The 18,904-nt window shown below is 41.7% G+C and overlaps 1 protein-coding gene across 1 annotated transcript in view; it reads left to right on the top strand.

The window, feature by feature from the left end:
* KIF19 (kinesin family member 19) overlaps positions 1 to 18,904 on the top strand; it is a 229,244-nt gene that overhangs the window by 158,051 nt on the left and 52,289 nt on the right. Inside the window, exon 13 of the mRNA XM_053706939.1 lies at positions 16,697 to 16,967. Within this exon, the coding sequence (XP_053562914.1) occupies positions 16,697 to 16,967 (271 nt within the window). The remainder of the gene's footprint in view (positions 1 to 16,696; positions 16,968 to 18,904) is intronic.

Here is an 18,904-nt window from a genome sequence, read left to right as displayed (position 1 = left end):
GCCCCGCAAAAGGTAGTTTAGTTTAGGCTAGGGTTTTTTTTATTTTCGGGGGGCTTTTTTATTTTGATAGGGCTATTAGATTAGGTGTAATTAGTTAAATTTCTGTAATTTGTTTATTATTTTCTGTAATTTAGTGTGGTTTTTTTGTACTTTAGATAATTGTATATAATTTAGTTAATTGTATGTAATGTATTTAATTGTATTTAATTGCAGTGTAGTGTTAGGTGTTATTGTAACTTAGGTTTTATTTTACAGGTACTTTTGTATTTATTTTAGCTAGGTAGTTATTAAATAAAATAACTATTTAGTAACTATTCTACCTAGTTAAAATAAATACAAACTTGCCTGTAAAATAAAAATAAACCCTAAGCTAGATACAAAGTAACTATTAGTTATATTGTTGCTAGCTTAGGGTTTATTTTATAGGTAAGTATTTAGTTTTAAATAGGAATAATTTAGTTAATGATAGTAATTTTATTTATACTTATTTAAATTAGATTTAAGTTAGGGGGTGTTAGGGTTCGACTTAGGTTTAGGGGTTAATAAATTTAATATAGTGGCAGCGACGCTGGGGAAGGCAGATTAGGGGTTAATAAGTGTTATGTAGGTGGTGGCAGTGTAGGGGGGCAGATTAGGGGTTAATAACATAGTGTAGGTGGCGGCGGTGTAGGGCGCGGTAGATTAGGGGTTAATAAGTATAATGTAAGTGGCGGTGGGCTCCGGGTGTGGCGGTTTAGGGGTTAAGAACTTTATTTAGTTGCGGCGGGGTCCGGGAGCAGCGGTATAGGGGTAAAACTTTTTAGTATAGTGTGGGTGTTTAGTGACAGTATACCAATAAAGCTGGGAAAAAGCTGAAGAGCAGCGAGATCGATGACTGTTAGTTAACAGCAGTCCGCTGCTCATCGCCCTGTACTTGGTGCACGGCTTTTTGACAGCTTTTTTGGTAACTTTGGAGAATGTATTCAGGTCCGCGGCGAACGTATTGGTGCCGGCGAATGCAAGTAAGTTGACGGGTTGATAAATAGGAGCCACTGTATTTAATGGTGACTGTTAGTATCCACCAGACCTTTTTAAATGTTAGAAAAATACATTGTGTTTTGCAGTCACAATGCTACGGTGCCAGCTTTTTCATGGGGTAATTGTATTAACAAAATCAAGGGGAATGGTAGCTTTTCACCAGCTATGATTTAGAAGGGTTGCATGAAGCCACCACTAGTATATTGTGATCAAAATGAGATTATTGCGTAAAGGGACTAGTGTAAAAATGAAATGCTTTATTTCTTTAGAGCATCTTATTTGAAGAAAAAAAAAAAATTCCTTTACAACAGGTCACCAACCAGCTAAAATGTAAGCAAATTTTTAGATAAAATGAGGTAATATTAACCCCTTAACCCAAATGGATGTATATATACATTGTGCAGTACTTTGTCTATCGTACTGTACAACGTATATATACGTCAGAGCTGCAGGAAGCTCCAGCAGTCTCGGACGTATAGCCGAGAGCTGGAGTTCCTGAGCTCCAGGCATCTGCCTGCATATGGTACCGGAGCATGATTGTTGCTCCGGTTCCGTATGAAGGCAGATGCCAGATCGTTACACTGTGTGCGTCACTGTCTGTAACGATCATCTGCTGGTGCCGGCTGGAGTGTGTGAGGGAAACCAGGAGGTGGGTGGGTGGTCCAGGAGCGGAGGGAGGAAGGAGGGAGTGGGGTGGCCCTAGACTGCAGAATAAAATAAAGGGAGAGGGTGGGATGGGGAGCTACACTACAGAAAAAAGATGGGGTGGGGGACCATAGATAATGGAGGGAGGTGTGGGGACCACTACACTACAGAAAAATAAATATATATAAGCATTCATGGGTACTGGCAGAGAGATGCTTGGGGGGGATCAGGGATATAGGAGGGTTGAGGAGGATCACTGCACTGCAGAAAAAAAATGATACCTTTCTCTTGTTAAGTGTATCCAGTCCACGGATCATCCATTACTTATGGAATATATTCTCCTTCCCAACAGGAAGCTGCAAGAGTCCACCCACAGCAAAGCTGCTATATAGCTCCTCCCCTAACTGCCATATTCAGTCATTCTCTTGCAAGCCTCAACATAGATAGGAGGTCGTGAGAGTCTGTGGTGCTTTCTACTTAGTTTATTCTTCAATCAAAAGTTTGTTATTTTTAAATGGCACCGGAGTGTGCTGTTTATCTCAGGCAGTATTTGGAAGAAGAATCTGCCTGCGTTTTTCTATGATCTTAGCAGACGTAACTAAGATCCATTTGCTGTTCTCACACATTCTGAGGAGTGAGGTACTTCAGAGGAGGAATGGCGTGCAGGTTTTCCTGCAGATAAGGTATGTGCAGTAAAATATTTTTCTAGGAATGGAATTGACTAAGAAAATACTGATGATACCGAAGTAATGTAAGTAAAGCCTTAAATGCAGCGATAGCGACTGGTATCAGGCTTATTAATAGAGATACATACTCTTGTAAAAATGTGTTTTAAAACGTTTGCTGGCATGTTTAATCGTTTTTTAACATATGTTTGGTGATAAAACTTATTGGGGCCTAAGTTTTTTCCACATGGCTGGCTTAAATTTTGCATAGAAACAGTTAACTGAAGCTTCCCACTTGTGGCAGTTTGTTGTGTCTGTTTTTAAAAACGTCTATGTCATTTTTTTTTTATTTTTTTTTATCTGTTTTTTGCATTAAGGGGTTAATCATCCATTTGCAAGTGGGTGCAATGCTCTGTTACCTTATTACATGTACTGTAAAAATTTCGTTTGTTTTACTGCCTTTTTTTCACTGTTTTTCAAATTTTGACAAAATTTGTTTCTCTTAAAGGCACAGTAACGTTTTATATATTTGCTTGTTAACTTGATTTAAAGTGTTTTCCAAGCTTACTAGTCTCATTATTAGTCTGTTCTAACATGTCTGACATAGAGGAAGCTCTGTGTTCATTATGTTTTAAAGCCATGGTGGAACCCCATCTTAGAATGTGTACCAGATGTACTGATTTCATGTTAAACAATAAAGATCATTTTTTGTCTTTAAAAACATTATCACCAGAGGATTCTGTCGTGGGGGTAGTTATGCTGACTAACTCTCCCCACGTGTCAGACCTTTTGACTCCCGCTTTAGGGACTCACGCTCAAATGGCGCCAAGTACATCAAGGGCACCCATAGCGTTTCTTTTACCAGGGGATTCTGTCGAGGGGAAAGTTATGCCGACTAACTCTCCCCACGTGTCAGACCCTTCGACTCCCGCTTCAGGGACTCACGCTCAAATGGCGCCAAGTACATCAAGGGCGCCCATAGCGTTTATTTTACAAGACATGGCAAAGGTGGTGAATAATATTCTGGCAGCAGTATTAGTCAGACTACCTGAAATTAAAGGAAAGCAGTTAGCTCTGGGGGTAGATACAGAGCATACAGACGCTTTAAGAACCATGTATGATACTACCTCACAATATGCTTAGTCTGTGGGTGATTTTTTTTTTTTTTGACTCAGGGAAGATGATTTAACCTGATTCTGATATTTCTACATTTAAAATTTATGCTTGAGAACCTCCACTTGTTGCTCAGGGAGGCTTTGGCTGCTCTGAATGAATGTGTACAATCGCAGGGCCAGAGAAATTGTGTAGACTGGATAAATAATATGCAGTGCCGGTGTGTACTGATGTTTTTCCAATACCTAAAGAGGTTTACTAAAAATTTTTTAATAAGGAATGGGATAGACCAGGTGTGCCGTTCTCTTCCCCTCCTATTTTTTAGAAGAATGTTTTCTAATAGTTACCACCACACGGGACTTCTGGCAGACAGTTCCTAAGGTGGAGAGAAGAGTTTCTACTCTAGCTAAGCGTACCACTACCTCTGACGAGGACAGTTGTGCTTTTTAGATCCAATGGATAAAAAATGTTTATTCAACAGGGTTTTATCCTGCAGCCCCTTGCATACATTGCTTCTGTCACTGCTGCTGCGGCGTTCTGGGTTGAGTCTCTTGATGAGGCTTTACAGTTAAGCGACTCCATTGGATGAATATATTTGACAAGCTTATGCTAGCCAATTCCTTTGTTTTCTGATGCCTTGTTCATTTGACTAGACTAACGGCTAAGAATTCTGTTTTTTACTATACTGGCGCGCAGAGCGCTATGGCTTATATCATGGTCAGCTGTCGTGACTTTAATAAATATGCTACTTAACTTCCCTTCAAGGGGCAGACCCTATTCGGGCCTGGTTTGAAGGAGATTATTGCTTATATCACTGGAGGAAAAGGTCATGCCCTTCCTCAGGATAGGTCTAAATCAAGGGCAAAAAAAAAAAAAAAAAGTCTAATTTTCGTACCTTTTAAAAACTTCAGGGCAGGTGTGGCATCCTCTTCCTCTAAGGCAAAACAAGAGGGAATTTTCTCCAACATAGGTGTGTCCGGTCCACGGCGTCATCCTTACTTGTGGGATATTCTCTTCCCCAACAGGAAATGGCAAAGAGCCCAGCAAAGCTGGTCACATGATCCCTCCTAGGCTCCGCCTACCCCAGTCATTCTCTTTGCCGTTGCACAGGCAACATCTCCACGGAGATGGCTAAGAGTTTTTTGGTGTTTAAATGTAGTTTTATTCTTCAATCAAGAGTTTGTTATTTTAAAATAGTGCTGGTATGTACTATTTACTCTGAAACAGAAAAGAGATGAAGATTTCTGTTTGTAAGAGGAAAATGATTTTAGCAACCGTTACTAAAATCGATGGCTGTTTCCACACAGGACTGTTGAGATGAATTAACTTCAGTTGGGGGAAACAGTGGGCAGACTTTTGCTGCTTGAGGTATGACACATTTCTAACAAGACTTGGTAATGCTGGAAGCTGTCATTTTCCCTATGGGAACCGGTAAGCCATTTTCTTAGTTTAGTATAAGAATAAAGGGCTTCACAAGGGCTTTAAAGACTGGTAGACATTTTTCTGGGCTAAAACGATTACTTTATAAGTATATTTAGTGGATTATAACTATAAATAGTTCTTTTAATCTTGGGGATGTATTAAAAAAACGGCAGGCACTGTATTGGACACCTTTTTCACTGGGGGCCTTTTCTAGTCATAGGCAGAGCCTCATTTTCGCGCCACTAATGCGCAGTTGTTTTTGGAAAGCAAGGCATGCAGATGCATGTGTGAGGAGCTAATAACCACTGAAAAAGCTTATTGAAGGCGTCATTTGGTATCGTATTCCCCTCTGGGCTTGGTTGGGTCTCAGCAAAGCAGATACCAGGGACTGTATAGGGGTTAAATGTAAAAACGGCTCCGGTTCCGTTATTTTAAGAGTTAAAGCTTTCAAATTTGGTGTGCAATACTTTTAAGGCTTTAAGACACTGTGGTGTAATTTTGGTGAATTTTGAACAATTCCTTCATACTTTTTCACATATTCAGTAATAAAGTGTGTTCAGTTTAAAATTTAAAGTGACAGTAACGGTTTTATTTTAAAACGTTTTTTGTGCTTTGTTATCAAGTTTATGCCTGTTAACATGTCTGAACCATCAGATAGACCATGTTCTGTATGTTTGGAAGCCAAGGTTCCTCCCCATTTAAATATATGTGATGAATGTGACATAGTGTCCAAACAAAGTAGGGACAATGATGCCACTGATAATGATGTTGCCCAAAATGATTCTTCAAGCGAGGGGAGTAAGCATGGTACTGCATCTTCCCCTTCTGTGTCTACACCAGTCTTGCCCACACAAGAGGCTCCTAGTACATCTAGTGCGCCAATCCTTCTTACTATGCAACAATTAACGGCTGTAATGGATAATTCTATTAAAAACATTTTGTCCAAAATGCCCACTTATCAGAGAAAGCGCGATTGCTCTGTTTTAGATACTGAAGAGCATGAGGACGCTGATGATAATGGTTCTGACATACCCTCACACCAATCTGAAGGGGCCAGGAGGGAGGTTTTGTCTGAGGGAGAAATTTCAGATTCAGAAAAAATTTCTCAACAAGCTGAACCTGATGTTATTACTTTTAAATTTAAATTAGAACATCTCCGCGCTCTGCTTAAGGAGGTGTTATCTACTCTGGATGATTGTGACAATTTGGTCATTCCAGAGAAGTTATGTAAGATGGACAAGTTCCTAGAGGTCCCGGTGCCCCCCGATGCTTTTCCTATACCCAAGCGGGTGGCGGACATTGTAAATAAGGAATGGGAAAGGCCCGGCATACCTTTTGTTCCTCCCCCTATATTTAAAAAATTATTTCCTATGGTCGACCCCAGAAAGGACTTATGGCAGACAGTCCCCAAGGTCGAGGGGGCGGTTTCTACTCTAAACAAACGCACTACTATCCCTATAGAAGATAGTTGTGCTTTCAAAGATCCTATGGATAAAAAATTAGAGGGTTTGCTTAAAAAGATGTTTGTTCAGCAAGGTTACCTTCTACAACCAATTTCATGCATTGTTCCTGTCACTACAGCAGCGTGTTTCTGGTTCGAAGAACTAGAAAAGTCGCTCAATAAAGACTCTTCGTATGAGGAGGTTATGGACAGAGTTCAAGCACTTAAATTGGCTAACTCTTTTATCTTAGACGCCACTTTGCAATTAGCTAGATTAGCGGCGAAAAATTCAGGTTTTGCTATTGTGGCGCGCAGAGCGCTTTGGCTAAAGTCTTGGTCAGCGGATGTGTCCTCCAAGAACAAATTGCTTAACATCCCTTTCAAAGGTAAAACGCTGTTTGGCCCTGACTTGAAAGAGATTATTTCAGACATCACTGGGGGAAAGGGCCACGCCCTTCCTCAGGATAGGTCTTTTAAGGCTAAATATAAGCCAAATTTTCGTCCCTTTCGCAGAAACGGACCAGCCTCAAATTCTACACCCTCTAAGCAAGAGGGTAATAGTTCTCAAACCAAACCAGCCTGGAGACCGATGCAAGGCTGGAACAAGGGTAAGCAGGCCAAGAAACCTGCCACTGCTACTAAAACAGCATGAAGTGTTGGCCCCCGATCCGGGACCGGATCTGGTGGGGGGCAGACTCTCTCTCTTTGCTCAGGCTTGGGCAAGAGATGTTCAGGATCCTTGGGCGCTAGAAATAGTTTCTCAAGGTTATCTCCTGGAATTCAAGGAACTACCCCCAAGGGGGAGGTTCCACAGGTCTCAATTGTCTTCAAACCAAATAAAAAGACAGGCATTCTTACATTGTGTAGAAGACCTGTTAAGAATGGGAGTGATTCATCCTGTTCCATTAGGAGAACAAGGGATGGGGTTTTACTCCAATCTGTTCATAGTTCCCAAAAAAGAAGGAACATTCAGACCAATTTTAGATCTCAAGATTCTAAACAAATTTCTCAGGGTTCCATCGTTCAAGATGGAAACCATTCGAACAATTCTTTCTACCATCCAGGAAGGTCAATTCATGACCACGGTGGATTTAAAGGATGCGTATCTACATATCCTATCCACAAGGAACATCATCGGTTCCTAAGGTTCGCCTTTCTGGACAAGCATTACCAGTTTGTGGCACTTCCATTCGGATTAGCCACTGCTCCAAGGATTTTCACAAAGGTACTAGGGTCCCTTCTAGCGGTGCTAAGACCAAGGGGCATTGCAGTAGTACCTTACTTGGACGACATACTGATTCAAGCGTCGTCTCTGTCAAAAGCAAAGGCTCATACGGACATTGTCCTAGCCTTTCTCAGATCTCACGGGTGGAAAGTGAACATAGAAAAAAGTTCTCTGTCCCCGTCAACAAGAGTTCCCTTCTTGGGAACAATAATAGACTCCTTAGAAATGAAGATTTTTCTGACAGAGGCCAGAAAATCAAAACTTCTAAGCTCTTGTCAAGTACTTCATTCTGTTCTTCTTCCTTCCATAGCGCAGTGCATGGAAGTAATAGGTTTGATGGTTGCGGCAATGGACATAGTTCCTTTTGCACGAATTCATCTAAGACCATTACAATTGTGCATGCTCAGACAGTGGAATGGGGATTATACAGACTTGTCTCCGACGATCCAAGTAGATCAAAGAACCAGAGATTCACTCCGTTGGTGGCTGAACCTGGACAACCTGTCACAGGGAATGAGCTTCCGCAGACCAGAGTGGGTCATTGTCACGACCGACGCCAGTCTGGTGGGCTGGGGCGCGGTCTGGGAACCCCTGAAAGCTCAGGGTCTATGGTCTCGGGAAGAATCTCTTCTCCCGATAAACATTCTGGAACTGCGAGCGATATTCAATGCTCTCAAAGCTTGGCCTCAACTAGCAAAGGCCAAATTCATAAGGTTTCAATCAGACAACATGACGACTGTTGCATATATCAACCATCAGGGGGGAACAAGGAGTTCCCTGGCGATGGAGGAAGTGACCAAAATAATTCAATGGGCGGAGAATCACTCCTGCCACTTGTCTGCAATCCACATCCCAGGAGTGGAAAATTGGGAAGCGGATTTTCTGAGTCGTCAGACTTTCCATCCGGGGGAGTGGGAACTCCATCCGGAAATCTTTGCCCAAATAACTCAATTATGGGGCATTCCAGACATGGACCTGATGGCGTCTCGTCAGAACTTCAAGGTTCCTTGCTACGGGTCCAGATCCAGGGATCCCAGGGCGACTCTAGTAGATGCACTGATAGCGCCTTGGACCTTCAACCTAGCTTATGTATTCCCACCGTTCCCTCTCATTCCCAGGCTGGTAGCCAGGATCAATCAGGAGAGGGCTTCGGTGATCTTGATAGCTCCTGCGTGGCCACGCAGAACTTGGTATGCAGACCTGGTGAATATGTCATCGGCTCCACCATGGAAGCTACCTTTGAGACAGGACCTTCTTGTTCAAGGTCCATTCGAACATCCGAATCTGGCTTCACTCCAACTGACTGCTTGGAGATTGAACGCTTGATTTTATCAAAGCGTGGGTTTTCAGATTCTGTCATTGATACTCTTGTTCAGGCTAGAAAGCCTGTAACTAGGAAAATTTACCATAAAATATGGAAAAAATATATTTGTTGGTGTGAATCTAAAGGATTCCCATGGAACAAGATAAAAATTCCTAAGATTCTATCCTTTCTACAGGAGGGTTTGGAGAAAGGATTATCTGCAAGTTCTTTGAAGGGACAGATTTCTGCTTTATCTGTTTTACTTCACAAAAAACTTGCGGCTGTGCCAGATGTTCAAGCTTTTGTTCAGGCTCTGGTTAGAATCAAGCCTGTTTACAAACCTTTGACTCCTCCTTGGAGTCTCAATTTAGTTCTTTCAGTTCTTCAAGGGGTTCCGTTTGAACCCTTACATTCCGTAGATATTAAGTTACTATCTTGGAAAGTTTTGTTTTTGGTTGCAATTTCTTCTGCTAGAAGAGTTTCAGAGTTATCTGCTCTGCAGTGTTCTCCTCCTTATCTGGTGTTCCATGCAGATAAGGTGGTTTTGCGTACTAAACCTGGTTTTCTTCCGAAAGTTGTTTCTAACAAAAACATTAACCAGGAGATAGTTGTGCCTTCTTTGTGTCCGAATCCAGTTTCAAAGAAGGAACGTTTGTTACACAATTTGGATGTAGTTCGTGCTCTAAAATTCTATTTAGAGGCTACAAAGGATTTCAGACAAACATCTTCTTTGTTTGTTGTTTATTCTGGTAAAAGGAGAGGTCAAAAAGCAACTTCTACCTCTCTCTCTTTTTGGCTTAAAAGCATCATCCGATTGGCTTATGAGACTGCCGGACGGCAGCCTCCTGAAAGAATCACAGCTCACTCCACTAGGGCTGTGGCTTCCACATGGGCCTTCAAGAACGAGGCTTCTGTTGATCAGATATGTAAGGCAGCGACTTGGTCTTCACTGCACACTTTTACCAAATTTTACAAATTTGATACTTTTGCTTCTTCTGAGGCTATTTTTGGGAGAAAGGTTTTGCAAGCCGTGGTGCCTTCCATCTAGGTGACCTGATTTGCTCCCTCCCATCATCCGTGTCCTAAAGCTTTGGTATTGGTTCCCACAAGTAAGGATGACGCCGTGGACCGGACACACCTATGTTGGAGAAAACAGAATTTATGCTTACCTGATAAATTACTTTCTCCAACGGTGTGTCCGGTCCACGGCCCGCCCTGGTTTTTTTAATCAGGTCTGATGAATTATTTTCTCTAACTACAGTCACCACGGTATCATATGATTTCTCCTATGCATATTCCTCCTTTACGTCGGTCGAATGACTGGGGTAGGCGGAGCCTAGGAGGGATCATGTGACCAGCTTTGCTGGGCTCTTTGCCATTTCCTGTTGGGGAAGAGAATATCCCACAAGTAAGGATGACGCCGTGGACCGGACACACCGTTGGAGAAAGTAATTTATCAGGTAAGCATAAATTCTGTTTTTGCTCAGTCCAAGGCGGTCTGGAGACAATCGGACCTGGAACAAAGATAAGCAGGCCAAGGAGCCTGCTGCTGCCTCTAAGGCAGCATGAAGGAACGGACCCCTATCCGGTAACGGATCCTATAGGGGGCAGACTTTCATTCTTTGCCCAGGCGTGGGCAAGAGATGCCCAGGATCCCTAGGCATTGGAATTTATATCCCAGAGATATCTTCTGGATTTCAAAGATTCCCCCCCAAAAAAAGGGGAGATTTCGCCTTTCACAATTATCTGCAAACCAGATAAAGAAGGAGGCATTCTTACATTGTGTACGAGATCCATCCAGTTCCAAGAGAGGAACAGGGACAGAGTTTTTACTCAAATCTGTTTGTGGTTCCCAAGGAGAGGGAACCTTCAGACCTATTTTGGATCTAAAGATCTTAAACAAATTCCTCAGAATTCCGTCATTTAAGATGGAAACTATTCGTACCATCTTAACTATGATCCAGGAGAGTCAATAGAGGACTACAATGGATTTGAAGGATGCTTATCCTCACATTGTGATGCATAAAGATCACCATCATTTTTCAGGTTTGCCTTTCTAGACAGGCATTACCAGTTTGTAGCTCTTTCCTTTGGGATATCTACAGCCCCAAGAATCTTTATGGAGGTTCTGGGGTCGCTTTGGCGGTCCTTAGACCGCGGGGCATAGAAGTGGCCCCTTATTTAGACGACATCCTGATACAGGCGTCAAACATCCAAATTGCCCAGTCTCATACGGACGTAGTACTGGCATTTCTGAGATCACATGGGTGGAAAGTGAACAAGGAAAGAGTTCTCTATCCCCAATCTCAAGGGTTTCCCTCCTAGGGACTCTGATAGATTCTGTAGAAATGAGTCCAGGTTGTCAAAGTTTCTAAATTTCTGCCGTGTTTTTTTCATCCCATCCGCGCCCTTCGGTGGCTCAGTACATGAATGAAATCGGCTTAATGGTAGCGGCAAGGGACATAGTACCGTTTGCACGTCTACATTTCAGACCGCTGCAACTATGCATGCTCAGTCAGAGGAACGGGGATTACACAGATTTGTCCCCCTGTTAAACCTGGACCAAGAGACCAGAGATTCTCTTCTCTGGTGACTATGTCGGGTCCATCTGTCCAAGGGTATGACCTTCCGCAGGTCAGATGGGACAATTGTTACAATAGATGCCAGCCTTTTAGGTTGGGATGCAGTCTGGAACTCCCTGAAGGCTCAGGGATAGTGGACTTAGGAGGAGACCCTCCTTCTAATAAATATTCTGGAACTGGGAGTGATATTCCATGCTCTTCAGACTTGGCCTCAGTTAGCAACTCTGAGGTACATCATACTCAGTCGGACAATATACACGACTGTGGCTTACATCAGCCATCAAGGGGGAACAGAAGTTCCCTAGCGATGTTAGAAGTCTTACAATAATTCACTGGACAGAGACTCACTCTTGTCTATCAGCTATCCATATCCCAGGTGTTGAGAACTGGGAGGTGGATTTTCTAAGTCGTCAGACTTTTCTTCCGGGGGAGTGGGATTTCCTCCGGAGGTCAAGACCAAGCAGGAGAGGGCTTTGGTGTTTTTGACAGCGCCTGCGTAGCCACGCAGGACCTGGTATGCAGATCTGGTGGACATGTCATCCTTTCCATCACGGTCTCTGCTTCTGAGACAGGTCCCTCTACCTCAGGGTCCTTTCAACCATCTAAATAGAATCAATCTGAGATGGACTGCCTGGAAACTGAACGCTTGATGTTATCAAAGCATGGCTTCTCCGAGTCAGTCATTGATACCTTAATACAGACATGAAAGCCTGTCTCTAGGAAAATTGAACATAGATATGGTGTAAATATCTGATTGTTATGAATCCAAGGGTTACTCAGGGAGTAAAGTCTGGATTCCCAGGATATTATCTTTTCTCCAAGATGTTTTTGAGAAAAGGGTTGTCAGCTAATTCCTTAAAAGGGAACAGATTTTTACTCTGTCTATTTTTTTGCACAAGCGTCTGGCAGGTATTCTAGACGTTCAGGCATTTGGTCAGGCTTTGGTTAGATCCAAGCCTGTGTTTAAAACTGTTGCTCCGCCATGGAGCTTAAACCTGATTCTTAAGGTTCTTCAAGAAGTTCCGTTTGAACCTTTTTTGTTCCATAGATATCAATCTTTATCTTGGAAAGTTCCTTTTGGGTAGCTAATTCCTCGACTCGTAGAGTCTCCAAGTTATCTGTGTTACAATGTGATTCTCCTTATCTGGTCCTTCGTACGGATAAGGTAGTCCTGCGTACCAACCTGGGTTTTTTCCTAAGGTGGTATCTAACAAGTACATCACTCAAGAGATAGTTGTTCCATGCTTGTATCCTAATCCTTCCTCAAAGAAGGAACGTCTATTACACAATATTGGACGTGGTTTGTGCTTTAAAGTTTTACTTACAAGCTACTACAGTTTTCATCAAACGTTCACCTTGTTTATTGTCTATTCTGGACAGAGGAGAGGTCAAAAGACTTCAGCAGCCTCTCTGTCTTTTTGGTTAAAAAGCATAATTCATTTAGCTTATGAGACTGCTGGACAGCAGCCTCCTGAAGGGATTACAGCTCATTCTACTAGAGCTGTGGTTTTCACTTGGGCCTTTTTTAAATGTGGCTTCTGTTGAACAGATTTACAAGACGGAGTCTTGGTCTGCGCTTCATACTTTTCAAATTTAACAAATTTGATACCTTGCTTCTTCGGAGGCTATTTTTGGGAGAATGGGTTTTTTACAGGCAGTGGTAACTTCCGTTTAAGTACCTGCCTTGTCCCTCCCATCATCCGTGTACTTTAGCTTTGGTATTGGTATTCCATAAGTAATGGATGATCCGTGGACTGGATACACTTAACAAGAGAAAACATAATTTATGCTTACCTGATAAATTTATTTCTCTTGTAGTGTATCCAGTCCACGGCCCGCCCTGTCACTTTAAGGCAGGTAATTTTTTCATTTGAACTACAGTCACCACTGCACCCTATGGTTTTTCCTTTCTCTGCATGTTTTCGGTCGAATGACTGAATATGGCAGTTAGGGGAGGAGCTATATAGCAGCTTTGCTGTGGGTGGACTCTTGCAGCTTCCTGTTGGGAAGGAGAATATATTCCATAAGTAATGGATGATCCGTGGACTGGATACACTACAAGAGAAATAAATTTATCAGGTAAGCATAAATTATGTTTTTTTTTATAATAATAATAAAAAAAAAAAAAACTAAACTGCATACTGGCAGACTGTCGGCACCTAAGATGGTGGTGACCAGTGGGGGGTGAGGGAGGGATGAGAGCTGTTTGAGAGGGATCAGGTAAGAATCAGGGGGTGGGAGGTATCAGGTGGGAGGGTAACCACTACATTAAAGCTAAAATAAACCTTACAAGCTACCAGATAAACCCCTTCACTGCCAGGAATAATAGAAGTGTGGTGCACAGCTGCAATTAACGGCATTCTAATTACCAAAAAACAATGGCAAAAACATGTATGTTGGCTTTTCTAAACAAAGGGGATCCCAGAGAAGCTTTTACAATAATTTGTGCCATAATTGCACAAGCGCTATGTAAATAATTTCAATGAGAAACCCAAAGTTTTAGAAAATGTAACAGTTCTTTTTTATATGATCGCATTTTGTGGTGAAATGGTGGCATGAAATATACCAAAATGGGCCTAGATCAATACCTTGGGTTGTCTACTTGAAATATATATAGTTTTGACAGGTAAATAAAAAAAATCAAGGCTCTATTTCTGTTTAAATTGAGTGATAGCAAAATGCTAATAATTCTCAAGTATTTTGGGCAAGTTCTTCTCTGGAAGTCCCGGTAGTGAAGGGGGTAAAAGTACATAAAACCCAAAATATTTATTTTGCGATTCAGATAGAGCTTATAATTTTAAACAACTTTCTAATTTACTTCTATTATCAACTTTTCTTTATTTTCTTTCAGCTAGATTATGAGTTTGGCGTTATGAGTGAAAAAGCATTGTTATGCTTCATAACACTGCTGTTTCCCTAACGCCGCTATTACAAGTCTTGTAGGTATAGGTGTACCGCACACCTTTTTGGCCGTCACACAACGTCAGTACTGAACTTTTTAAAAAGTCCTTTTTCCATAGGACTTCCATAGTGCTGGTATTACGAGTTTGCCTGGGAGGCCAAAAAGTGAGCGGTACACCCTATAACCGACAAGATCTGTACCGCCATCTAAAGTCAGTAGTTATGAGTTTTACGTTACAAAGCTGTACCATAAAACTCATAAATAAAGTGTTAAAAAGTACACTAACACCCATAAACTACCTATTAACCCCTAAACCGAGGCCCTCCCGCATCGTAAATACTAAAATAAAATTATTAACCCCTAATCTGCCACTCTGGACATCGCCGCCACTATTAAAATGTATTAACCCCTCTTCTGCCGCTCCCCGACATCGTTGCCACTATAATAAACCTATTAACCCCTAAGCAGCCGCCCTCCCACATCGCAAACACTACTTAAATATTATTAACCCCTAATCTGCCGTCCGCCCACACCGCTGCTATAATAAACCTATTAACCAGTAAACCGCAAGCCCCCCACAACGAAATATACTATAATAAATTATTAACCCCTAAACCTCTCACCTCCCACTTTACTACATAAATATATTAACCCCTAAACCTAACCCTAACGTAACTCTAAGCATAAGTCTAACCCTAACACCCCCTAAAATAATTAAAATAAAGCTAAATAAACCTTACAATCATTACCTAAATAATTCCTATTTAAAACTAAATACATACTTACCTGTAAAATAAAACCTAAGCTAGCTACAAAATAACTAATAGGAGTTAATAACTGTAATGTAGGTTGCAGTGATGTTAGGGCAGCAGATTAGGGGTTAATAACTGTAATGTAGGTGGCGGTGATGTTAGGGCAGCAGATTAGGGGTTAATAACTGTAATGTAGGTGGCGGTGATGTTAGGGCAGCAGATTAGGGGTTAATAACTGTAATGTAGGTGGCGGTGATGTTAGGGCAGCAGATTAGGGGTTAATAACTGTAATGTAGGTGGCGGCGATGTTAGGGGCGGCAGATTAGGGGTGTTTAGACGTGGTTTTTATGTTAGGGTGTTAGGTTTAAACCTAACTTTTTCTTTCACCATAGACATCAATGGAGCTGCGTTACGGAGCTTTTGTTTCCGCGATCACAGGTGGCTTTTTTTTGCCGGCTCTCCCTATTGATGTCTATGGGGAAATTGTGCACAAGCACGTCAAAGCAGCGCTTGTATTTCGGTGCGGTATGGAGCTCAACGCCACCATATCGCCCGCACAAGCCTGCTTTTTACAAACTTGTAATAGCATCGCTATAGGGAGGTGAATTAACGCCGCTTTTGTGGCAGTCGTTAATTTCTCTATAGCACTGAAAACTCGCAATCTAGCTGTTTATAAATTTTCTTGAAAAGCAGGGATGTAACCTCAGGAGTTTGCAAGTGTCTGGGCACTATATGGCAGCAGTTTTTAAAAAATGTTATCCAGTAGATGACAGCGCTATTTCTTGCCATTTAGTGCTCCAGACACATACCTAGGTATCTCTTCAACAAAGAATAACATTGGAATGAAGCAAATTTGATAACAGAGGTTAATTAAAAGCCTTTTTAAAATTGTTTGCTTTGGGGCATATCTATCAAGCTCCGTATGGAGCTTTAAGCCCCGTGTTTCTTGCGAGCCTTCAGACTCGCCAGAAACACCCGTTATGAAGCAGCGGTCTAAAGACCGCTGCTCCATAACCTGTCCGCCTCCTCTGAGGAGGCGGACAGACGTCGCCGCAATTCAACCCGATCGAATACGATCGGGTTGATTGACAACCCCCTGCTAGCGGCCGATTGGCCAGGAATCTGCAGGGGGCGGCGTTGCACCAGCAGTTCACAAGAGCTGCTGGTGCAATGCTGAATGCGGAGAGTGTATTGCTCTCCGCATTCAGCGAGGTCTATCGGACATAATCCGCACTGTTAGATCATGTCCGACAGGCCTTTCATAAATAGGCCCCTTTGTCTGAATCACAAAATACATTTTTGGGGTTTCATATCTCTTTAAAAATAAAATGCTCCAATCAAATAGATCATTCATTTTTGCATAAGAATTTCCTTTTAAGATCAGGGTATAGACGAAATTGGGGACCATGCCGGCATAATATTGAAACAGGGTTTAAAATAAAATAATATACTGTAATATTTGAGAAATGTTTAAATCACAACCTTTCCAAATGTCCTTATCTTAAACCTCTAAGGGTGATAACAGTGCAGAATATAAATTGTATCAGATAATTTAATTTGTCCTGTTTAAAATAAAGTGACCAGCTTGCACCTTGTGTTCTTGTTTAAATGATGCTCACTTACTTTTAGATGGAGCTGGAAAAGAGATTCAAAGACATCCGTCAACGGGCTCGCAGGTTAGAGGAGGTTCTCCCTAAGCGCATCAGCTCTGATGAACAGCGAGAGGTGCTGAGCCTCCTGTGCAAAGTGCATGAGCTAGAGATTGAGAATACTGAGATGCAGTCCCATGCCCTACTGAAGGACAACATGATCCGTCAGAAGAATTATGTGGTGCAGAGATTTGAGCAGCACCGCAGCCTGTGTGACGAGATCATTCAACAGCAGAGACGGCTAATTAATGGTACGAGAAAGGCACCCAGAGCTTAACAGGTTTTGTTACCCACGGTTATATTCCACACAGCTATTGGCTGCACACTCTAGTGACCTATTTATAACTATCTTTAATTGGCCACAGCAGAGAAGGTAACCTAAGTTACAACACGGTAGCTCCCATTGTTTTATAGACGCTAAGGGCTGGATTACAAGTGGCACACAAACGTTTGTGCAAGGGTTTTTGTGATTGTTTGCGCTCAGGTTAAATTTTGCTCATATTACAATTTGAGCCCAATCACAATCTCGTGAGCGCAATAGCGATTTACACTAGAATGATCTCAGAGCTGTGGTTAACTGTTACACGAGTCAAAAAAAGTGTCACAAAACACATAAAAAATACTTTATAAAGTAGCTCATAATAACACTAATAAATATTATTTTAAAAAAAATTGCACAGAAAAGTTATAAGGGCTCAAACATATGAGATCATATACATGTCTACAGATGTGTGTATATATATATATATATATACACTGTATAGTATATGTCTATATATGTGTACATATGTATTTATATGTGTATACATGTATTTACAGACATATATAGTACCCATATAAACACATAAATACATATGTATACATATATATATATATATATATATCTACAGTATATCTATATAAGTGCATTGGAGCCCTTTGCCGTTAGGTAGATGAAAATATATAAATGCATATTTATGCAATATTGATATTTTCATGTCGGACTTGCGTATATTATAATATGCAATGAGGCTTGCGCATATTATAATATGTGATTGGGTACGTGCATATGAAAATATGTGATCGTGTTTGCATGCGAGTCAGGTGTTTTTTTTTCTCTATTGACTTTTTGGGGGGAATCGGTTATTGTTTGCATGACAGTCTAATTGCTCTAGAAGTAAGCTGTTTGCGCTCGTCGGGTTAGCGCGAGAGGCATAACTTTTAACTTTAAACTCTAGCGTAAATAGCGCTCTTGCGGAAGCGCAAAATACCGAGCCACTTGTAATCGGTCCCTAAAACTTTCCACTTAATTTGTCAATATTTAAATAGCTAATGAATCTTTAAAAAATAGATCTACATGTTATTCCCAGACTATTATTGTCTTTGAATGCATTATTCTATCTAGCATTTATTTAGGCCTAGATTTGGAGTTTTGCGTTAGAAGGGGTGCGTTAGCTACGTGTGCTTTTTTCTGGCCGCACCTTTTAAATACCGCTAGAGTTCACAGAATGGCTGCGTTAGGCTCCAAAAAAGGAGCGTAGAGCATAATTTACCGCCACTTCAACTCTCGATACCAGCGGTGCTTACAGACGCGACCAGCTTCAAAAACGTGCTCGTGCACGATTCCCCCATAGAAAACAATGGGGCAGTTTGAGCTGAAAAAAAACCTAACCTGCAAAAAAGCAGCGTTCAGCTCCTAACGCGGCCCCATTGTTTCCTATGGGGAAACACTTCCTAAGTCTGCACCTAACACCCTAACATGTACCCCGAGTCTAAACACCCCTAACCTGACATTTATTAACCCCTAATCTGCCGCCCCCGCTATCGCTGACCCCTGCATTACACAATTAACCCCTAATCTGCCGCTCCGGACTCCACCGCCACCTAAATTATACCTATGTACCCCTAATCTGCTGCCCCTAACACCGCCAACCCCCATATTATATTTAGTAACCCCTAATCTGCCCCCCACAACGTCGCCGCAAGCTATCTACAATAATTAACCCCTAATCTGCCGATCGCACCTCACCGCTATTATAATAAAGTTATTAACCCCTAATCCGCCTCACTCCCGCCTCAATAACCCTATAAGAAATAGTATTAACCCCTAATCTGCCCTCCCTAACATCGCAGACACCTAACTTCAATTATTAACCCCTAATCTGCCGATCGCACCTCACCGCTACTATAATAAATGGATTAACCCCTA

The sequence above is a fragment of the Bombina bombina genome, chromosome 1 (genome assembly GCF_027579735.1).
Source record: "Bombina bombina isolate aBomBom1 chromosome 1, aBomBom1.pri, whole genome shotgun sequence".
NCBI lineage: Eukaryota > Metazoa > Chordata > Amphibia > Anura > Bombinatoridae > Bombina > Bombina bombina.
The sequence above is the reverse complement of the archived record's forward strand: the minus strand, read 5'-3'. Positions and strand labels throughout refer to the sequence as shown.